This window comes from Cavia porcellus, unplaced genomic scaffold, assembly GCF_034190915.1.
Source record: "Cavia porcellus strain 051 isolate PalLab524CR breed Dunkin Hartley unplaced genomic scaffold, mCavPor4.1 scaffold_21, whole genome shotgun sequence".
In the NCBI taxonomy this organism is placed as follows: Eukaryota; Metazoa; Chordata; class Mammalia; order Rodentia; family Caviidae; genus Cavia; species Cavia porcellus.
In genome coordinates, this window is record NW_026947504.1 from 64,455,182 (window position 1) to 64,479,018 (window position 23,837).

The following is a 23,837-nucleotide window of genomic DNA, read 5'->3' on the forward strand; positions in this document are numbered from 1 at the left end:
TACACACTGTAATCCCAACACTCAGGAGGCTGAGGCTGGAGAGTTATAGTGAGTTGAGACCAGCAGGGGCTACCTATTAAGTTTAAGGATAGTGTGAACTACACTACACTCTCAAAACACATCAATAAACAATAAAATCAGAAAGTATTGCAGACATATAAAAAGATACCTAGCATGCAGTATTAATGTATGTTACCACTTGGACTAAATTATACTATAATTTTATAATGTAGTTCCTAATTTTGTGACCCAGGGTGGAGCCTTGCTCTGAATCTTTTCTGCATTTGCTCTCAAAGGTACCTCCTGGATTTCTGAAAGGACATTCATGCTCATTGCAGGGCTGCAGGATTGCAGCCAGATCTGGAGGACCATTCCTGACAGAGTTGCCTTTATGCCTCCTCCTAGAAGATTCTTTTGAGCTAGTTTGTTCTAATTCATTACCTTTTGCCTTTCAGATTTCTCTCTCATGATAACATTCTCTCATGATAACTTTCATAGAGGCAAAAATAACCAGTTGCTCTAACATGGGGCAACCTAGTTCTGGCTGGCAAAGACCTGTGGGCTGGGAGTTCTGGGGGATTTCTGACTCTGTGCCTGACAGCTCTCCAGGTACATTTGGTCTGCTGAGACACGGTATAGGAAGTGCCCTCACTTGATCTGGGGAGGCCTGCTTTGCTACCTAAGGAGATTCTGAGTGGGACAGCCAAAAAATTGCCCCGGTTGAAAGCCATTATGAGTATTTAACAAAAAAAAAAAAAAAAAAAAAAAAATAGAAACATCTTACTGCATATAACTGTGGCACCAATGGCTTTTTAAAGTATCAAAATTTGAAGATGACAGATTTCACTGTATTATGTTTTAAAAGGCTTCTAAAAATTAGTTTTCCAAAGTCAAAGGTGGGGAAATATGCTCTACCTCTTAATGGGAGGACCTTAATGGGAGGACTTTGGTTCACAGAGTAAGGCAGATAACGTCCTTGATCCAGTTCTGACATCGAGCCTCAAGGGTTCTTTGTGTTTGCACTGATTCGGTTTGTTTCTGCTGCCATCAAACACCAACACAGAGCCGCCCCCAGACAGGCCAGCCTAGATGAGGCGTCCAGTGGCCAGTCCACAGACCTGTGAGCAAAAAACCCAGCATTTCAGAGGACTTGTTACTCAGCATCTGGTTAGAGATAGTGATGGTTGATTGTGTCAACCTGAGTAAAATTTGGCTCAGCAGTTCCACACCCTAGGGGCTGGCTGGTGTGAGGGGAACTGAGGAAGGACAGACCTGCTCCTGTTCAGAGGAGCTGCAGTCTTGGCCTTCACCTTGGATGCCATCTCCTGGCTTGCAGCACAGCTCTCCAGCCTCCGTTGCAGACCCTTTGGCCTCCTGACACCGATTCGCGCAGGACACTGAAGTGAGCTCCGGATGTTGGACTGGACCCTTCAGTCTCTGGTGTGCAGATACCCCCTGTATTCTCCCTCAGCTGAGTCCATGGGCCGCTGTTGTACCAGTCTTGTAAATTCTTACCTGTTTGTATATCTTGTGGTACACCTCTTTCTCTAGTAAACACTGATGCCTTTCTCCAACTTTCAAAACATGGTCTTCCCTTAACCCACTGTGCCTTTGTTAATTGAAAGCGTGTGTTAGCATCCTCAGTGACCTCATCTTACCTTGTTCCACAAAAACAAGGTTATTTTGTCACCCTCCCAGGGTGCTCCAGCCCCTAAGGACCTTCTTCCTTCCTACCCTCCTTTCCCTCTGCTTCCCACGGAAGGAACCTCATCCTGTCCCATGACCTGGAGGCCACCACAGTACAGCTCAGTGTGGGGCACGTGGCTGGTGTTTTAGGTAGGGAAAGACTGGAACTGGAGGAGAACTGGACCAGAACTGGAGGCACTGACTGGACCCCAGACAGGAAGGTCCTGGTTAACCAGGTTAGAGGAGAAGTAGCCCAAGGCATTCCTGTCACCAGGAGCCTTGTTAGAGCAGTAGGCCTCTATGGGCAGACTTGGTTTTGTTTGGTTCTTGTTTTGGTGCTGGGGTTTGAACCCGAGGCTTCCCAGCCACACTCCCACCCCGGGGCCTGGTTGGTCTTCTTGTCCTTTGTGCTCAGAGACAGAACTCCGCGTGGAGTCCACCACGCAGCCTGTCGCACTCCTCCTCAATCTTGGAGCCACTTGTCAGAGTCGTGGCACTGGTCCTTTGCTCAGTGAGTGAGTGCTGTGCCCAATCAAATCACCTTTCATACTGACTTAAAAGAGGCTCCACGAGGATACAGTAAAGAACGTTATTTATGTGAGCCAGCAGAGGGCGATATATCCCAGAAATGGATGCTTAGAAGAGAAACTAGAATAAGCGCTGTTAGATTCTACGGGATCTGGAAATTCAGAAGATGGAAAGCACAGGAAGGAAGAGTAGATCACACTGGGAACAGCAGATGGCTGTGGACCCGTCGGCAGGAGAGAGAGAGTCTGGCAGGGAGAATGAAACCACAGGGAGGGGTGGGGACCACTTGGAATGACACGATCTGTGTGCACAGCCCGTCAGCACGCGGTGAGGGAGGAGAGGGGGTGGGCTGGCCCCACGGGAAAGGACCAGGGTCCCCACAGGACACGGGGGACAGAAGCATGCGGTGAGCGCGCAGGCAGGGGAGGGTCTCCAGGGTGACTCCCAGCGCCCGGAGCAGGCTGCAGCAGGCCTGACGAGGACAGTGCGGTGAAGTTGGGCTTCGCACAGAATGTCGTTCCTGCATTCAGAAATACTCAGCATTTGCTACGCCCAGCACAGGGACAGATCCTGGGGCGGGTACGTGAAGAAAGCATGCCCCTCACACACACTGAGATCTGCACCCTAAGGAGAGGCACGCGGGAAAGTGGGAGCCGGAAGCCCGGGAGGGAAGATTCAAGTTGAGAGAGGAAGGATGAGAACGAGAAGCGGTCACGAAAGAAGGCCGGGAAGAGGGTTCCGGCAGAAGGAACCCTGAGGTAGGAGCTGGAAGCACCAGCCTTGCTGGGACTTGCTGGAGGAGGGAGGCAGGGCCAGGTATGGCGGTGCTTTGAGGATGGTGTACAAGCTTCCCCTGGAGGGGTGGGGAGGGGAGCCATGCCGGGTCTGACCTACACGCTGGGCTCACTTAAGGTGCTGGGGAGGTGGGTGCAGTCCCGGTGGGCAGGCTGACAGAGGAGAGCTCAGACTTGGTGCTTGGCACAAGGGGAAGTGCCCCTGTAGCTCAGTGTGGGTGAAAGGCAGAGACTCTTGCAGGACTTTTGGTTTCGGGCACGAACAACTAGGGGAACTAAAGAGCCATCCGCGGGGCTGGAAAACACAAGTGCAAAGAAACCACGGTTCTGCTTCGGACTTGGGAACCTGTGAAAGTGGGAGGCTGTGGGGCCACAGGTGGGTGTGAGCACGGGCTCAGAGACTGGCACAGGCAGTCTGGAGTGTGGCGTTTGTGCACAGATTGTAGACACATAGAGGAGTTCTGGGGAGGACAGAGCCGAGGCATGGTGCTCCTTGGATGAGGAGTCAAGCATAATGGTGCCCACAGAGAAGACCTGAGAGAATTCAGCAGTGTGGCGAGAGGCCCTGTTTGCCTGCAGCTGAGAGCGAATCTCGTGAGGACAGAACATGGCTGATGACTCTGGTGACACTGAGGCCTTTGGAGTGTTCTCAGGGAGGAGGGGGAGGCCACAAGCCTGGCTCCTGGAGGTGAGCGAGGGTAGCTCACTTGTGTAGTAGTAGACGAGTTTCACTCTGACGGGGCACAAGTGATGGCACAGGCTCTGGAGTGGACAGGCTGAGCACTCGGGGAAGGGTGTGTTTCTGATGGGTGACCGGATCTGTGGAGAGCAGAGGCCAGGAGGTGCCCAGGCATAGTGGGGGATGAGGATCCCTGTGGGGACCGAGAGAAACAGAGGCTTGAGCCAGGGGTGTCAGGACTGCTTACTGAAGGCCATTCCCTGGAGTTTGCTTCTCTCACAGCGCTTGGGTAGGTCAGCAGCTCTCAACAATTTTTATTTGATGGACGCAGGAGAAAGGGAACCATTAACGATCACATCAGTGAGCTGGGTTATGCCACATGGGAGGCTGAGGCAGGAAAATCACAAATTCAGCCCTAAGCAATTTAGTGAGATCCTGTCTCAAAATAAAAAAATAACAGGGGATGTAGCTCAACATGAAGGTCCTGGGTTCAACCTCAACAAAGAAAGGAAGGAAGGAAGAAACTGAGAGAGAGAGAGAGAGAGAGAGAGAGAGAGAGAGAGAACATCAGTGTCTGGGGGCTGGGGATTTAGCTCAGCAGCATAAGCGCCTGCCTTGCAAGCAGGCAGTCGTGAGTTCAATCCCTGGTACCGATAAAAAGGAAAAAGACAAAAAAAAAAAAAAAAAAAAGAACATCAGTGTGTGGGTGACATAGAGGCAGCACAACTGACCGAAGCTGGGAAGTTCAGAGGGGAATTGGGGTGAACCCATTTGGTTTGAATCTGTGTGGGTTTGGGATTGTGGTCAAGTATACAAAAATGGAGAAGTCCAAAAGGCAGCTGGAAATGGAAAGAGTGCAGTGTTATGGCTGGAAAAATAGATGCTGCCCAGAAAGAGCCTGCTGAAAACTTCGAAAGACTTCAGAAAGAGGAGCAGAGGCCCAGGAAGGTAACTGAAGATTCCCCGAGAGCATTGATGGCAAACCTTTCAGAGTGTTCAGTGACACAGGCCGGAGGGGCACGCGTGCGTAGGTTCGCCACCACCCTCTAGGGCTCGTGTGGCAAAGCAAATGGGCGGCCTCTCTCCAGGACTACTGGGATGAAGTGGACCCCTCTCCAGGACTACTACGATGGCACCAGCAGTCACAAGCCTCAGAAAGATGCGTGACATTTTGGGTTCTAGGATTTCTTACAAGGAAAAGATCATGGACAGGTATAAACATTTTAGTTGTAAAGACATGTGTAGTGGCCTGAGTTTTGTAAAAATGCTACCCTGTATCTAATTGGCAATGAGAATGGTGTAATTATACTGTGGTATGCTATGTAGCTATAAAAGGGCACGCTCAGTGAATATTAAATAATATTATATTACATTAATATAGCAATTTTAGTGAATTATAATTCACATGATCGCTGGCAATATATGATTCAGTGACTTTTAGTATATCAATTCATATATATGTGCCACCACTACCACCAGTTTAAAAACATTTCTATCACCTCAAAAAGAAACCTGTACCCCTTAGCTGTAATCCCTCTGTCTACCCTTCACATCTTCAAGTCCCATAGTAAGTGGCTGCTATGGTTTCCCCCTCTAACATTCATGCTAGAAGTTTTGTCTGTTTTGTTTGGCACCAGGAATCAAACTCAGGACCTTGCACTTGCCAGGCAGCGCTGTGCTGCTGAGCATATCCCTGGCCCTTTCATGCCGGAATTTCATTGCCAATGTAAGCACATTAAGGTGTGGAGCCTTTAAGAGGTAATTAGGGCTCCTTCCTCTTGGGTGGGATTGGTGCTGATTCTCTCATCCTTTTGTCTCACACGGCCTCAGCTGGTCATAGCACTTCTCCAGAGGTGGCTGAATCCAGAGTGTGTGATGCTGGGATTAAGGCTGTGTGATTAGTAAATCAGCCCACTCATTGGTTTGACATAGTTTTTGTTATGGCTGCAGAAAATAGACCAAACAGTGATCCTTTGCAGCTGACTTCCGTCACTTAGCATGTTACCTCGAGATTCTTCCACATTGTAGTATGCATTGGTGCTCACTTGTTCTTACAGCTATGTCGTATTTTATTGGATGGCTGTAGCATATTTTGCTTAATCACTTATCAGAGTGTAGGTTATGTTTTTTCCAGCTTTGGGCTATTATAACTAATGCTGTAATCGTTTGTGTGTAAGCTTCAGCGCGGACATACGTTGTCATTTCTTCTGGGTGTATACCCAAGCAGAGCTGCCAGGCCATAGGGTAACCCTGTGTTTACCGTATGAGGAGCTGTCAGAGTGCTTTCCATAGCAGTCACACCATGTTACATTTGCAGCACAGGGTGAGGGTTTCAGCTTCTCTGTATCCTCACTCATTGCCTGACCTTGTGATTCTAGCAATTTGGCTGTGAAGTGACGTGTCACTGGATCTTTTCATGTGTTTATTGGCCATTTGTGTATCTTCGTCTTCTTCTTCTCCTTATTATTATTATTATTATTTTCTTTTTGAGACAGAGTCTCACCATACAGTTCAGGCTGCCTTGAACTCACTTTGTGTGGTCCATACTGGCCTCAAATTTGCAGTAATCCTCCTCGTGAGTGCTGGGATTATAGGTGTATGTCACCACGCCAGGCTGTGAGTCTTCTTTGGAGAAATAGCTTTAAGTTCTTTGCTCATTTTTAAATTGGGTTGTCTTTTTTTCTCACTGAGTAGTATAATGATTCTACTTTTGTTAATAAAAAAAAGTATGCATCCAAAAAGGCTGACATGATATTGTTGACAGTGTCTGTCTCTGTGTAGTGAATTAGAAGATTAAAATAATTTAATTTTTACCTGTATCTTTGGAATATTTTGCAGTGAACGTATTTTTAAAAAAACAAGGTATATGAAGAAAAGGAGAAGGAGCTATGGTATGGCCAGAGGGTCTAGAAAGCCACAGTGTTGCCAGGTGGCAGGGACTGGGAACTTTACTACAGGAGTTACTTTACCAGACGGCACCCTGCTGGCTTCTCTGCAGCTTTTTGAACACCAGAGATAAGGGAAGATTTGGCAACAAAGACAGAGGAGGTCTGGTCAAGTTACCATCAGACACATGAAGAAAGAAGGAAGGGGTCTATTATGCAGAGCCCTGATCACTGAATCCTGGCAGTATTCACCACCTGTAATCCTGCTACTCAGGAGGCTGAAGCAGGAGGGGGTCGTAAATTTAAGGTTAGCCTATCAGCATGCCTTCCTTAGGGTCCGCCTCCAAATCAGTGCCAGGGGTGCTAAGACTGCAGTGCCCCATTGCTCCATGCCTCAACATCCTCTCCTCCTCCCCACCCACGAGAGTGGGCTTCAAATTCACCCAGGGATGAACATGATACAAGAGGAGCGCATCACATCCTATCAGGAGAGGTGATAAACGAACAGTAGAGGAGCATCCTCTGTCTCTGTCTCTGTCTCTCTGTCTCTCTGTCTCTCTGTCTGTCTCTGTCTGTCTCTGTCTCTGTCTCTCTCTCTCTCTCTCTTTCTCTTTCTGTCAACAGGTATAGCCCAGGCTGGCCTTGAACTTGTGGCAATCTTCCTACCTCAGTTTCCCAAGTGCTGGAATTACAGGCATGTACCACACTACAGCTGGCTGGCTGTCCCATTTGAGTTATGTGCTAAGTGTGTTGGTTTTGAGACAACATTGGTGACATCCTTCTTTCCATGTGGGTAGGTAAATAGGTACTTTTTGCATAAGCTAATTTGAGCTGTGTGTTTCTATCTGCAGATGAAAATGTCCTCATTTAAACAAGGTCCCTTCAGTCATCCTGAGTGACAGTCAAATGGTGGGTTTTGAATGATACTGTACAATGACCAGAGTAGATGACAGAGCAGAAATGAGAAAGGCCAGCTGAAGGTGGAGAGCTACAGAGTAAGTTTTCTAAGGAAGAGATGAGGAAAAAGTATTCAAGGCAAAGCAGGTGGGTGAAGAGGCACAGACATGGCATGTGCAGGTAGAGTGGGAACGGGAGGGTCAGCATCCACCGTGATATATGGAAACAGACTTATTACCCAGAGAAGCTGGGCTGAGGATTTGGAGTGTGACCAGGGAAAATATGCAGAGAACTCAGCAGTATGCAAGTACTGCTAACAGTGCCTCCAAGAACTGTCCCATCAAGACTGTCCCTGTTACAATTCTAGTCCATCTCTTTCTGTGGCTTGTTGTTAACTTTTTGAAACACAGACCTTTTTGTCTTTGTGTAGGCAAATTACCGTGAGCTAGATTTGCACACCATATTGGCACAGTACTAAAGGATTAGGAGGATTGGGTTTTGAGTGCTGACTGCAGCCTTTGGGGCACACAGGCAGCCTCACTGTTAGTCCTAGGACCTTGTCGTGTGACTTGCAGATGCTTCATTCTGGGAACATTCACTGGCAGACTTGGCTCTTGAGGCTGGGCAGGGCCCTTCAAGACAATCCTCTCCCAGTGCCTCCTCTGAGAGGGGCTGCTTAAATCCGGGTGGACCTGCAGTTCGGAGCCCTCCTTGCCCTGGCCTTCTCATCTGGGTGCCAGTTCCTGTCTGCTCATCACGTGGCCACAGAAAACGGATGACCAGATAAGGCAACTTTGCTTGGAAAGGTTCCTGGTCACGGTGACGGGCACGGCTGGTGCTGCCAGGCCTCTGGGCTGCCAGCGTCCTCTGCCTCCCACGCCCTGGCAGCACAGAGTCCCATTCATCCAGGCAGCAGGTCAGGGCCGTGTGAATGTCACACTCGGCTCCTGGAGAAAGGGCAGAGGTTTTCTTCCACACGGGGGAAAAATAAAGCAGTCTTCAGTTTAGGAGCTTTGCTGGTTTCCTAGAATTCTGGGGTCATCATTTGTCCCTGATTCTGGGCTCTTGGTCAGGAGGGTGATGGGCCAGGATGCAGTGGGCTTTAGTCTCACTCTTTGTCTTGATGGTACATTTTGTTCGAAGCATTGTTTTGAAGTGTATCTCACTATGTTGCCCAGGCTGGTGTCTAAACCTGTTAGCTCAAGTGACCCCAGAGACAAAATGATGGGTTCAGTTTTTGTCCCTTCTTGTTCCTTCCTAGTGCCTCCATCCCCAGAGTGGCCTTGCTCAGCCAGGCAGGCAGTGTGCTGTCCTGCAGGTGAGCTGCATCCTCTAGAAGGCAGGGTGGGATCCCACTCCTCCTCCTGGCCATCCCCTCCAGTCTGACCTCACTTCCCTGCTGAGTGGGCCCCAGCTCCTATCATCACTTGAGGTCTCCCCTCAAAAACCACTAAGTGTCACTCAGCAGGACTCTCCCTCAGATGCATCCCTGACCAGTGTGGAGAAAGAGTTCAATAGATGTTAGACGAATGAATAAATGAGTGATGGGATATATTGACAATTTGTAGCTTTAAATTTTGGAAAAACTAAATGATTTTATTTTTTCCAACCTTTGCTAAAAGGCAAATTATTCATGTCTATTATAATATAGGGGCTCCTATGGTCATAGTGTTTTAAATAACAAAGATGTCTCACAGTGTGGTGATTACATTGCTTTACAATGAATCAATTAATGGTAAAGGCTTGTGACTTTGTGCATGTGTGTATGATTTGTCTTTATTCCAGGATAACTGCACACCCTTCCTTCTAAAGAATAGGTGGGAGGAAGTGGCTCATGAAGGGACATTTATCATGCACTTTGTCTTGGTTACTTTTCTCTCATTGCTGAGACAAAAACTGGATGCCCAAAATTTGGGAAGGAAAGGTTTATTTCTTACAGTTTTGGAGGCTGGTTCCAAGGCAAGGAGGCATGGCATAGGGAGAGCTGTTCATGGTGGCTCAAGCAGCAAGAGTGAACAGGACAAGAGCAAAAAGCAGGCCTCCTTCCCACCCTCACATTTGTGTCAGCTCTGCCCTGGGTGGGTGCAACACTCACACCACCAATCTGAGTGCTACACAATGAACCAATCACAAACGCTCGATTCAGCTGCCTCCACAATTGCATGAGGCTTGGGGGGACCATCTGAACACAAGCCATGACACACTTCAACCTCCAGGCAGGCCCATGACACTGTACCATGAGCAATGTGAAATGGAGGAATGGCCGGCTGGGAGTCAACAGTCCAGTCAGGAAATCTACACTAATGTTGTCCAACTGAACAAACAAGCCAAGGAAATACAGAAGGTGCCCAACTACCATCAGAAACTGGTGCTATAAAGTCCAAATGGTGGAGAAACTGAGGACCCAAAACGTAGGTCTAATTTGATTTTCCAAACACCAGACAACCAAGGGCAATAGTCAGCCTACTGAGTGAAATCTGACTTTTGAAATCTTCCCACTGAGCTACCCTCTCGGATAGTGTCCAAGACTGCCTCCGTTCAGGCTGAGGCAATGGAGAGCTGAAGAGCAGGCTGGGTGTGGCCTGGCTGGCAGCCTGGTTTCCCGTGCTTGGCCTTTGGGGTTAGTCCTGGCTCTGAGTCCCGGACTGCTGCCAGCATTGAGCTGGAAACAAGTTTCTCAGTGTCCTTCTCTGTCACGGGGAGGCTGCACATACCTTTCCATCTGCTTTGCCTTGACCATGGCAGCTGCACGCCAGCATTTTCCAGATTTCAAAACTAAGCCACTTCCATCTCATGCCATTTTTAATCTTTTCTGTCTGCTTAGCCAGGTCAAGTTTAATTTTTCAGTGTCTCTTTACAAGCTGGGTAGTAGCTGTACTACTGTTGGAGTCTAAGGCAGGACGATCGTAAGTTCAAGGTCAGCCTAGAAAATGTCGTGAGACCCTGTTTTTAACAAGGGTGGATGCTGGTTCAGTCCCCAGCGTCACACACACACGCACACACACACACACACAAATCTGTTTTTAAAAAATCAATGCAAATCATTATTTACTTTAAAAAAGCAATTCTAGTGATTTCTGAATCTCATTTCTCTTCACATTACAGTCAGTTCCAGGTCTTGTGTAATTTCCTGCCAGCAAAGGATGAGAACCCAGGAGGCTGGGAGTCAAGAACATTTATGAGGGGTGTGTGCTGCTGAGCCTCTGCTCCAAGTGGAGTCCTGACATTTACACAGATGCCTGACTTTAGTCGAGACCTCGTCCAAGAACATCGTGAGCTCAGGCCTGCTGGTTGCATTCCAGGACCCTGACACCGCAGGAGCCTCCCAGGCGGCCGCGGGGAGAGCACCACATACTTCCCTGACCTTTCCCAGATTGCAGCCTGGGCGATGAAGGAGAGAAAAAGAGGAGCTGGGCCTCAGACCACCGTGGGTTTCTATCTAGTATGTCCCATCTTAGAGCTTGGATAGACTTCTTAGAATTCCCATGTCTTCCAAGATTTAATAGAATGTGGAAATCTAGTGTCTGGTGAGTGGCACTTGATCAAAGGCGCTCATCACTTGGTCAATGGGATGTGGACAGGGCCATGGATGGAGTGGGGTTTTGGGGTACCCAGCACCCCACCACAACTGACCCATGTTTTGTCCTTGTTTGTAGTGTTGACAAAAACACAACTGCATAACCAACATTCAGGACAATGAAAACAACCAGAGAGTATATGTAGTACCTTTTTATTTAGCCTTAAACATGTGCTTTGGGGATAGTTTATTAAATATGACCTTTTCAAAATTAGTTCTCACACTATATACAGTGATCTTTGTGCAAACATATTTTGACTGTGAGCTTCCTGCTCCCCCTTTTGAGTTAATAATTTACAAACTGACATCACAATAAAAACCCAGCTACTTCATTTACTGGGTTGGAGACTATAATTTTCAAACATGGTAGGTACGGAGCTAGAATAAGGGAATGCTATGAAGGGCTAATTCAAGCCAGCATAAGTAGTGTGTCTATCAAAAAAGAATGATCACCAGGCCTTACTTTCCAGCAGAAAACATATGTCTCATGATGTTACGAAATAGTATTAAGCAACCACACACACTTTCAATTACTGTTTCACCTTCATTTAAAAGTATTTACACTCAGTCAAACCCAGAAAAGTCAAACTCAAAGGGACTCTGGACTGCCAAGGAATGTTATAAAGATAATCTGGCATCAGGGGCTTAGACACAGGGCATCAGGGGCTTCCTGACTCTCCTCGATGGCCCTGGCCAGGGCTGCGACTGGAAGTTGTGGCAGGTCAGCACCGTCTGCCTCAAGCTGCACTCTGGGCACAAAAACAACACTTGAGTCCCAGCCAGGCCGCGGGATTCCCATCAGGTAGTTCTTCAGGGACAAAGTCTATAGAGGGGACTGAGCCTGGAAAACATAGTTCTTTTTCCCTCTCTGGGAAGAGAAAAAGCTGGCTGAAGGAAAAAAGAAGCCCCCAAGTATAAAAACTGAGGGTTTCAATGGATGTCAAAACTCATGGTGTAACAGAATTTTAAAATTATAATTACAGCCACAAGTTTTTTTATATATTTGGTACCTGAAAAGAAACTGTGACCTTTTTAAAATTTATTTTTGTTCCTATATCATGTTATGGAATAATATTAAGCCACCAAATACACAGATAAACTCCTTAATTACAGTATGCAGGAGAGTATTTGGGACCAAAATTTTTAGATTTTTTTTACATTATTACTGAAGACTTTGATGAGAAGTTAAAGAATGAAAGCTTATCAGAGAACAAACTGGAAAAAATGTCTAATCATTTGAGATGCACAAATGATTTCCCTTTCCATGGGCATTACCACCCATGGATACAAGCTCCCTACCATAACTCTCTGGACCCATGGTTTGTACCCAATGTAATGATTCTCACCCTGAAAACACTGTCTTTACAAAGCATTCTTCCTGTATTGCCAGTTAAGAATAAAATATCCCGACATCATTGACCTCTAGACGTTGGTGTGGAACAGCAGCGACTCTCTGGAGCTGTTTGTTTGCAGCTCTCTCTCGGAGCCCACTGTGCCCCATGGCCCTTGCGGAGCCATCTTGATTCCACCCACTTGCTCCCTCTGCGGTGGAGCAGGCATGTGCCTGGGTCAGGGTGGGGTGGGATGTGCCACAGTGAAGGAGGTTGGGACCTGCTAATTAGTCAGAAGACATCAGGCTGGGAGGAAGAGGATACACAGACTGGCAACACTGATCTGATCTTCTGTGACCTTTCAGTGCTTAAGGGATCTGAAAAGTGCAGATAGGCAAGGATTTTGCAGCTCCCTGCTCCACCCTGGGGTTCCCAAGGTCTCAGAGGTGCATTTGAGCTCCTCCTCCTCGGTGGCCAAGGGCTCGGCTCTGCAAGTTAAAAACTGCTCATCAACATGTACTACAATAGCTCTGATTTCACATAAATAATTGCAAACTTGATTAAAGTGAATAATTATTATTCTAGGTTAATTTTTTCCATTCAAGCATTTATATTCCATCTATTTTGAACAGTTAATTGATTAGGAAAAAAAAAAAAACAGGCACCTCCAGACACTTCGCAAGAGCAGTGACTTTTTGAAACATCGTACAAACTGCAGAGGCAAATGAAGGACGGTGACATGCGGTGAAGTCCTCATGGGGCTGTTTTCTTCAAGTCTCTAATCTGTTTAATCAAGTAGTTCTTCTCATCCGTGAACTGCTCGTCGTCTGTCCTGTCCTTTTGGAAGCTGCTCAGAAACTCAATGAGTTTGGGTTGATTTTTTAACAGAATCTCCACAATAGGCTGCGTTTTGTGAGGACTGGCCACAAATACCTGGAACATTAGAAGCAATAATAAAGATGAGGAGAGCACACCCCCAGGACCCCGAGCCCCTGCTTGTTCTGAGTGCTCTGTTGAATGTGGGGGAGCCTCCCCCAGCACGCTCGGTGGTCACCTTGCAGCTGTCTTCGGAGCTCACCAGGAGCACATCAGAGCCATTTGGACACATTTTTGATTCTATTTTCATTTGGAATGTTTATTTTAATTATGAACCTTTCAAACAAAATAATGAAACAGGCACAAATATAATCACTACACAAACTGAACCAATTTTGACATTTTGTGTCAAATCTCTTCTTAAGGAAATAAAACATGACAGATGGAGCCAAACCCTTGCCTTCCACCCCTCCAACCCCACTTCCAGCAGTGAGTTTCCATCACCAACTACATTTTGACCAGTTTCCTCCTACCAAATATGTCTATAAACATGAACAACTTACAGAATTTGACGTATGTATCTTGTTTTACAATGTATCTTTTGAACAGGGAATACACTTAAATGAATAGTGTCCTCTCACTTTGGGGGTCACCACTGGCACTGTTTTCTTGGATATATTGGCAGCTGTCGACCTTCCCCACCCCATTCCAGCTCAGCAGGGCAGGTCTGGAATTGTGTTTTCACAAAGTTCCACAAAGAGTCTAAAGCATAATCCTGGTGGAAATCACAATCCTGCACTAGTACCAGTTTAGCTCTAGGCTCCCAGTGCAGCTCAGTGGAAGAACACTCGCCTAGCGCGGGTCCTGCTTCCCAGACCACAAGCAGCATCACTGTGAAAGACAGCAGCCGCTACAATCACAGAACTGCAGGATGGCTTGGTGAACTTTAAGGTCGGAACACAAATCGAAGGGGCCCTGACCCTATAGAGCTCTCTGCTGCATGTCCTGGGCTCCTGACTCCTCCACAGAGCCAGGGCTTCCCAGCAGCACCCTGCCAGTGTCACGGCTTGGTTACTATGGGGCAGCGGGAGTTACGAAGTTCTGCCACTCCGGCAAGTGCAGGCCAGGAGAAAACCCTGCCAGAATATTAAGGACCAATGAAGGGGGAATAAAAGGAAACAAAGGCACGCGAAGCTGGAGGTAACATGAGATTCAGGTGTGGGGCAGGCGGGCTCATGGCGTGGGGCCGTGTGAGAGGGCACGTGAGCCACGGGGAGAACTTTTACAAACGGAGGCAACAAGAGAGTTCCGGGAATCTGGAATTACACTAATAGAAGTCCCACTACGGGCAGTGACTGGCTGCTGTCCCACAGGAGCCCGCGGGGGATGAAGGGTACGGCACGGCAGGTTCTCAGGTAAGTGACAGTGCTCAAATCCCACTTCTCGGCCAGGTGTGGTGGCACGTGACTGTAATTCCAGCACTCAAGAAAGTGAGGTAGGAGGATCGCTGTGAGTTCAAGATCAGCCTGGGCTACACAGAGTTCAAGGCCAGGCTGAACTACATAGAAAGTCTCTGTCTCAAAAAAACTCCCAGTCCTGTTTATTGGCAGTGTCCACAAAGCCTTCTTAATAGTTTCATCCGGAATAAGAGAGCCTCTGCCTGCAGTGTGAGGAAGTGCCCTGAGCATGCATGCACAGGGGAGTCTTCTGATGACCCCCTGTGGGCCCCGCAGAGTGGGGACTTGTGACTGCCGAGGCGATGTGGCTGACCGTGGCTTAGGGCTCAGTCACTGCCCCATCACCCTTGTCCCGGTCGGTTGTCTCCATGACCTTGCACCACCTATATGTAGCCCCGCTAGCTGGTTATTTTTACTTAGTGGGATCAGCACTTCACACTCATCAGAACACTAATCCACACAACACCCTGAGGGGTGATGACTACTTCCCCGTTTGATAAATAAGGAAACTGAGGTTTAATCCAGGGAAGAAACTTGACTGCCGGGCCCCCTCCGACTGAACCACAGACTGAGGCGCGTGGCCTGGATTCACACTTCAGTGCTCCCACTTAAGAGTGGTATGGCCCTGCCGTACTCCTTGACCTCTCTGCACCCCAGTGTCTTCATCTGGAAAATGGTAAGAACGGCACTCGTGTGTCCTGAGGTCACTGGGAGGTTTGGTGGGAATATGACATGAACCGTCATGGACACTGGAAGAGAGCTCAGCACTGGGGCTGGTCAGTGGGGACAGCAGGGGGGTCAGTGCCGCTCCAGGCACACACAACTGGTGAGACCAAGCTGACATCAGACCCAGGGTGCTTGTGTGCACTCGTCAGAACATAAAACAGAACACTTTGCTAGGTAAGGTTCAAAACTGGACGCCAAACCCCACAAATCTCTCATATTCAACTCATTTGGCTAACTCATTTCTGAGTTTAAATATGACACATTAATTCTTGATGTTTCTGTTCTTTCCATCAAAGGCCGTGGGAATTTTTCCCTCAGTGAGTGTTAAGGAGTGCTGAGCACTGTCTGCACACAGAAATACAAGGATGGGGATGTAGCTCACTGCTTAGCTAACATTCAGGAAGCCCTGGGTTCAGTACTGAAAAAGGAAAATTAAAATTTTAGTGTATCAAAGGATGCTTGGTAGAATAAAAAGAAAAACAAATTGGAGAAAAAATTTTAAATTACATATCCCAGTAGTGCCATGTATGTAGAATATGTAAAGAACCCTTATAACCCAATAAAAAATAAACAATCCATTTAAAAGACAAAGGACTTGAACAGACATTTCTTCAAAGATATGCAAATGGCCAATAAGCACATGAAAAACCACTCCAAATTATTAGGGAAGTGCAAATCAAAATCACAATGTGACATCCTTTTCCCGCTCCCAGGATGGGTACAATCAAGTAAAACATAATAACAAGTGTTGGGGCCAAAGAGCAGTTGGAACCCTGAACTTTGAAGGAAGGAAGGTGCGATGGAGCTTCTTCAGTGGAAAACGGTTTGGTATTTCCTCAGTACGTTAAATGTTGGATTACCACATCGTAAATTGGATTCCTACAAATGGAAAATGCGTGTTCAAACAAAAACTTACACACTAATATTCAACATAGCACTCCTCATACTAGTCCAAAGTGGAAGCAGCCTAAGTACCAGCCAGCTGATGAACAGCTACCCACACAGCACTGAGGGATGCCCCGGTGCCCTCCGTGTTGGCAGGAAGGAGGCGTGAGGGCTCAGCCCGCAACACGGATTTGATCCACCTATAAAGAGACCCGGGACAGGCGAATCAACAGAACTACAAAACAGATCGGTGGCGGCCAGCGGGTGGGGCAGGGAAAAATGGGGAGGGATTGCTTGCCGAGTACAGGCTTTGCTTTCTGGGTGCTGAAATGTCCCAGAAATAGACAGTGGTGATGGCTGCGCAACATTGTGAATATGCTGACAGTCACTGGATCAGAATACTTTAAATGGTTCATGTGGTGAATGGCAATGTTTTACTACAGCAAATTAAAACTGTTACAACAAAAGTTACTCTGGGTTTGTTTACAACATTACACAGAATGTCTGATGTTTCTATAATACCTATTTGTATGTCAGGAAATCATATCAGGAAACCAAACTGCCTCTCTTCTGATAACTATTTGTTTATAATGGAGTCACTGTGAAGTTTTAGCTAAAACTCATCTGGCATTTTGTGGTAACTACATAAAAAAACAGTTTTTATTTCTAGAAAAAAATAAAATATATGTGAAATTTGCTGACAGGCATCAATTGGATTCATTCCACTGAACCCAAACCCTATGCCATAAACCTAGGAAAAACGTTGTTTATTCTCAAATGTTAAATTCTTCCTTATTTTCGGTTTTGAAAGCTCTTGACCTCTGCTGCTTCTGAAGCTGGTTACTGGCAGCAGGCGGCTGTGACAGATGCGTGAGTCCCGGGCAGCTGCGGTGGACCACTGACCCGGAGGGGCCACTTCTAACTGGGGCGGCGGGGACCGACGCTTTTGACTGGGGGGTTCGGAACAGCTTCTTGGGTCCTCTCTGCTGTCCTCATTTTTCTCAAAGCGGGCCCAAAGCTGTTAAACAGGGCAGCTGCCTGGGAGGTCCCTTCAGAAGGCCAGTGTCCCTCGGCTTATACAACAGGTCTCAGACACGTAATTTACGGCATCTCAAGCACGAGAAAAAGGTAAATACCATGGCCACAACTCAAATATTTTTAGTTTCCTGAACCAAAAATATGAGTTTCTTTCCATTTGAAACTGGAATGATTCCTATGAAAAACAGAAGTCTATGCTTTCATTCATTAATGTCATTCAAATTCTCCTTTATCAAGAGCAGTTCGATCCAGATAAGGTAGTGGAGGGTCTGTCCCCTGCTCTGCAGGCCTAATTTGCAGAGGTGCACACTGAACGCCTGGCACGCGTGTTCTTATCAAACTAGTACACAGAATACTGTGATCAGTACTTGTAGGCACTGATCAGGCAAACTTTTTTTCTCATTTAAGAAAGCAGAACCAGAACCCTACGCCTGCGAGTGAGCTTGCTGCTAAGTCCTGCTGCTCCCACGTCGGAACTGGACTGAGCCTCACCGCACAGCAAAGAAGAAACCGAGCCTGGAGGGAAGCAAAGCAGGGGGCCGAGGCCGCGGGTCCAGCATTCACACATTCTGGAAACCAGCCGCTAGCCCTGCCCCACGCCTGTCTCCCCAGGCTGCCACTCCTACAGTCACTCTGAGGACGCAGTGACACATGTGGGAAATAGAGAAATAAAACACAAAGAAGAAAGCAAAAAGTCCCCACGGGCTGAGGAGCAGCTCAGCACGCGCGTGTGGAGCCCAGAGTTCCATGCTAGCACCGACACAGTTTTATTCAATCAGTATAAAAAGTAAAGTACAAACACCAAGCCACCTAACTCCTCCGCCCAAAGAAAACCACCTTGCTGAAGTCTTCGAGCGCTGTTTTCTGTGTGCACAGACATCCACAGACACGTCTTAAACAAAACTGAGCTAGCATTCCACACACACAGGCTTGTCGCCTGATCTTTAGCTTAATAATATGTTTCACACAATCACTACGTGAGACGGCTTGAGAGATGGCACCAGAGTCACCGAGTCCTCGCCACGCACTGGGCCGTGTCACACAGATCGTGTGTATGGCACGCTTCTGTCCTTAAGCCGGCTTCACTGGCCCACTCTCCAGCTGAGGCCCACGCAGCTGAGGTGAGACTCTGGCCGCTGCAGGAGCTGCAGGGCCCGTGCCCAGAGGCCTGCTTGGCACTCTACCAGCGCCCACGGCAGAGTCCCTCAGCGCCAGGCTCTCCCGGAGGAGGGCAGTTCCCTTGGGCAGACAGATCACAGCTGGTACTGTTTCAGGGGAAGGAAGGGGTAAAGAGTCGGGTAAAACTGTAACGACACCTTCTCATCTGCAAAACTTTAAGTAAACCAGCAGGTCAAGGAAACAGGGATCTGTTTTGGGTTTTCTTTGTACAGTTTTGTTTTGTTTCGTTGAAGCCAAACATGTGGTGGGTGTTTGGAAACTTCCTTAATAATATGATATACATAAGTCAAGGTTTGTAGGCCATTTTGTTGGTAGAATTAATCTTCTGATGACCTGTATTTCATAGGAGTTTTAAAGGTTTTAAAAAATAGCTTTATTAAGATATATAATTTACATGCATAGAATTCACCAATTTAAACTGTACATTTCAACGGCTTTTAGTATATTTAAGGTTGTGCATCACTATAGTCAACTTTGGGACACTTGTATTACCCCCAAAAGAAGCCCTGACCCCACTAGCAGTCACCCCTTCCACCCTGTACCTCCCCGTCGCAAACCACTCCTCTCCTTTATGCCTCTAGAGATTCGCCCATTTTAGGCCTTTCGTATTGATGAAGTCTTTGCCACTGACCTCCTTCAGTTAGCAGGATTTCAGGGTTCACCCACATCTTAGTAGGTATAAGTACTTCACCCCCTTTAATCACTAAAACTTTACTGGATTTTTGGTTTTGTTTTGTTTTGCTTTGTGTTAATGACAATATGTATTTACTTTTTTTTTATTTTAAAAAAGCAAAACGAAAAAAAGGCTACAAATGATACAGAATTTCAAAAAATAGAGGAAAATTAACACTAGTTAATGAATGGCATATTGCTTCCTTAGAAGTAGTTGCTTAGGTTATAAGATTGAGGTATAAAAATGAGCAAACAATGAAAGCACAAACTGTTCTTTTTGTGGAACTGAGATCAGCAGTATAGTTACCTATCTTGTGTATCTGTACAGCCACACACAGACATGCCTACCTGTGTACATATACTCTTTTCCCTTAAAAGCAGTAAAGGAGATAATCCTTGTAAATGTTTAGCAAGAGTCTACCAGAGTGATTGCTCATTAATTTATGGTTGTCATTTCCTTCGAAAGGCATCACCAACATCACACATAACAAAAACTGCTTCCGCAAACATCTGCTGTCAGAGTTTAACCCAGTAACTGGGCTGGGGATGTGAGTCAGTGGCACGGGCCATGCTCAGGCGTGTGCGAGGGCCGGGTCTGACCCCTGCTAATACCCCACCACACACACATCCCTAACTACTTTACGGTTTAATTCCGGCTTAAAAGACATTCTTTGCTTGTTATTATTTGCAAATATAATCTTTTTTGCAATTATATTCTATAATAAAATTTACTTATCCTTCATTATATTGTTAGAGTACAGGAACCAATACAAAATGAGAAAAATCTAAATAATATTATATAATATTGAGTAATACATTACAAAAATGAAATTATCCTTTAACCAAAGAGTACACTTATTGCTCCTAAAAATTCTATTAAAAAGGTGAACCTATGTTTCTAACACTTTATTACAATCAACTGTAGAAAGAACAGACTTTCAACTGAAAGGGACCTTTAGAATGTAGCTCATTCACCTCCCACATATAATTTCTCATGTCTTCCCAGACATGGATTTTTTTCCAGAGGAAAGGTGATTGATTCTAGGACCATTTTCAATAACTTACTCGCAAAAGCCCATCTTTAGGAAATGTACTTTATTTATAGCATATTTCCTCAGCGTCGGTGTTGGGTCTGCTCTGGCTCAGGTCGTGGCATTCCACCAAAAGTGCTCTGCCGTGGTAACAGGGATCTCCCCAGCTGCCGGGTGCACCACGGTGCGCCACAGCCTCCCCAGCCACCCCTGCTCTCCTGGTTTCCTATCTGCACCCATCACACTCTCAGCTCATTTTTGCCTTTCACAGGTCTGTGACACACAGTTTTCATCCCTGAGCTCTGAGCTCCTCTTACTCTGATTTTCTTATATAATTTATAAATAGTGTGGCAAGTCCGAATCCTTCTGGGAGCGCAGTGTCCAGGGCTCTCTGGCTCTGCTGGCAGGTTTTTTGGTTTTGCTTTTATGGTTCTGGGGATTGAGCGTAGGGCTCCTGCACTAGGCCATGTACCCAGCCCCAGCCTTCCTGTTATGTTTCTGAGATGGGGCCTCACTAAATTGCTTTGTAAGTGTCCCAGGCTGAGCTTGAAACTCTGTCCTCCTGCCTCAGCCTCCTTGAGTTACAGGCAGTTTTACTGGTGGCACAAAGCTATTTTCCTCATTCCCTGGGCCTTGGATGGAAATGATTCCCAGACCCAAAACATCGGTGTTTCTGAAAGGAGTACGCAGGAGGAGACTGCCTACATACACCTCCAACCCCCCAAAGTTCTGGCTATTCAACACTGTGGTGCTTGTCAGGAAGACTGGCAGTGTTTAAGGCCGTGTTATTACCCAGGCCCCTGCTCTTGTCTGGATACCCGAGAACTGATACGATGTGCATCTCTCCTGCTCAGTGTTACCACAGTTAGCAAAGTAGAGGAAAAATGCCCAGTTAGGCATGGATTGCAGATTAACAATATTTTTTTGCACCTTTTACAGAGGGTGTTTGGGAAAAAAAAACTATTAATAAAGAACTGTGAAAAAATTCTAGGACTCAGCTGTTACTTTTTTCTAAATAGCAAAATATTATTTTTGGGAAGCAAACAATCAAGTTCTTAATCTGAGTGGAAGGAACAGGGCAAGCTCAATTTATACACGTTCAAGTAAACAAGCAGTGAACTATTTTAAATGCACCTCCTGTGATCCATTTCTGCTCTTCTGAGGGTAAAAGCAGGTTATTTCTATTTTTCCACACACCAAGCCCTCCTTAAAACTGCATTTTTGAACAAGATTATAAAAAGCTTGTTTTCGTCTTGGGAGACAGAGCACCCTTGTGTGGAGCTGGGTGATGTGACACAGGACCTTGCTGCGCTCCTGATGCAGTCAGCAGGGTCTTGGGAAAGTAGCAGCGTTTCTCAGTCCCGCGGTGTTCTACTGCTGCTTATCCATTTGTTTAAATTTTATGAAATAATTCTAACACAGATAAGAATATAGAGAGAAATATATAAGACTACATATTGCTACCATCGGCTCTAACATCTGGAAACTTTTAAATACAAATATAATGGCTTCTGGATGGCTCACATTATTCACTCTCCTCTGGGTAAAAACGTGTATGTATGAATCCACATACACTGTTGCCTTGTGTATTTTTAAACTTTGAATAAGTTATGTCCTTTTAACATTTGCTTATTCTACTAAATGAAATTTTTTGAGATTTAGCCAGATCCTAATATCTGGCAGGGTAGATTCCCCTTGTTCTCAAAATTGCCATAGTTAATTGTACAATTTGGATATAGCTGCGAAAGGTCCCTCAAGGGCATAGGAAAATGTCTGTAGTAATTAGGAGTGTGGGATTACAGCTGAGTAGGTGGTAACGTGCCCAGCACTCAGAGGCTGAGGCAGAAGGATCACTGTAAATTTGAGGCCAGCCTGGGCTACATACTGAGTTCAAGGGTAGCCTGAACTACATAGTGAGACCATGTCTTAAAAAAAAAAGATACGAGATTACAGATAGTTTCCTCTCATCTGCCTCAAGGATCTATAAGCTCACATTTCTAGAAAGTGATTTTACCACCCCGTCAAAGAAAGATATTTTAAAAAAGACCCAAATTTCTAAGCCAGTAATGAATGAGAGCAAGGGTACTGGGTGTATCCTCAGGCTTTCCCTGCAGGTTCAGAGAGAGGGAGCCTCAGAAAGCAAGAGGCTGACACTTGGGGCTCTAAATTTCTGACTGCTTTGTTAATCTGCAGGAAACAGCTCTAACTAAGACTTCTCAGTGAGAAAAAGGTCAGCCTCTTACGAAAGAAAGAAATCCTGAGCTCCAGAGCATAGTGTCAGGGAGCTCAGTGTCTTTACAGTTCATTAGATCCCCCCACCTCATCTGATTGATTTCTAGGGAACTGAAGAGCTTTCACTGGAAGAAACAGACCTGATTTATTTTTTAGTGCATTGTAAATTGAGGTTGATTGTTTAATCTTATCTCAAGTACTAGGTGGGTAGCCCTCTGACAATAGGGCAGGTAGTTGTGGACAAGAAATTTCTCTGAATTTCTAATCCATATGTAATAGCCAGAGAGAAATTTGCCTAACTACTAGACTGAAGGAATAGTATAGTGTGACTAGATTAGCAGGAGAATGTCATCAATAAATAAATATTTTTAGAAAAAAATATTTAAAGATATAAATTAGCAAATCATTTAGAACCAAGAATTCATTACCATGGTTCTAAAATTTCATCTAAATCATGCAAAACAAAAAGAACACTGATTTCATTTTCTCTCTATGAAGGAGAGAAAAAAGCAGGCAAGTGTCACTTAAAACTGAAAAAACAAAATAACAACAATAAACAGACACGAGATTATTTTCTCAGGCTGCTCTTTACCTTAAAGACATGAAAGGCTTCAAATTGAATGTTGGGACTCTTATCTCGAAGAAGGTTCATCATCAGCTTTAGGTTCTCTGGCTTGCTGATGTACTTGGTCATAATGGTGAAGTTGTGGCGGTCCAGGATCAGCTCGCCTAGCAGCTACAAGCAAAAACAAAGTGACAGCTGTGACGGGCCTCCCGGTTCCCTTAGTCAAGGACATTTCACTAAAGACTAAAATATGTAAAATGGTGCTGTGAAAGATGACAGTCATTAAGCACATCTTGGAACACAGACACAGAGCTGGGCATGGTGGTACCGGCCTGTAATTCCAGATTGAGGCGGGAGAATTACACCTTTGAGCGCAGGCTGGGAGCCAGCAAATTAGTGAGACCTTGTCTCAGAAGAAAACAATAAAAAAGGGCCGGGAATGCAGCTCAGTGCAGAGGACCTGAGCCCAATTACCAGTAGCCCCCCACACACGTGTACACACACATGTACACACACACGTATACACACGTACACACACACAAAGGCACAAAAGCAGCAGTTGTTATTTCACATGGTTTTGCTAACATGAGGGTTTAAAGCATTTTTTCCAGCCAGTCATTGTTATAGCTCACCAAGACATAGAAATAAATTAACTTTCACCACTCAGTTTAATTATAGTGCTTTTCAACCATGTATTGTGCCTCAGGAATAACACAATTGATTCTACCGTTATCCTTTTGTTCCCAACAAATGTGCTATAGGAGCTTACTGGGAACAGCTTTATGTTAACTGACTCTCACCTTGCCTTGGACTTTTATATAAAATCTGGTATAAAGCCAGGAAAAAAAATCAGTGAATT

The 23,837-nt window shown here is 45.9% G+C and overlaps 2 protein-coding genes across 6 annotated transcripts in view; one reads left to right on the top strand and one right to left on the bottom strand.

Annotated features, from left to right (window-relative positions):
- Cdadc1 (cytidine and dCMP deaminase domain containing 1) overlaps window positions 1–12,471 on the top strand; it is a 52,745-nt gene extending 40,274 nt beyond the window's left edge. The window contains exons 11-12 of one of the 3 annotated variants that reach the window (XR_010041836.1): window positions 7,424–7,616; window positions 10,575–12,471. The gene's annotated coding sequence lies outside the window, so the exon portion shown is untranslated. The remainder of the gene's footprint in view (window positions 1–7,423; window positions 7,617–10,574) is intronic. The other 2 variants (XR_010041835.1, XR_010041834.1) reach the window with 2 other exon arrangements.
- Window positions 11,184–23,837, bottom strand: part of Cab39l (calcium binding protein 39 like) — a 113,341-nt gene continuing 100,687 nt past the window's right edge. For all 3 annotated transcript variants that reach the window (XM_003477486.5, XM_023560490.2, XM_063232806.1), the window contains exons 9-10: window positions 23,006–23,149; window positions 11,184–13,310 (exon numbers count right to left, since the gene is read on the bottom strand). In XM_003477486.5, coding sequence (XP_003477534.2) covers window positions 13,131–13,310; window positions 23,006–23,149 — 324 coding nt within the window. In that variant the 3' untranslated portion in view covers window positions 11,184–13,130. The remainder of the gene's footprint in view (window positions 13,311–23,005; window positions 23,150–23,837) is intronic.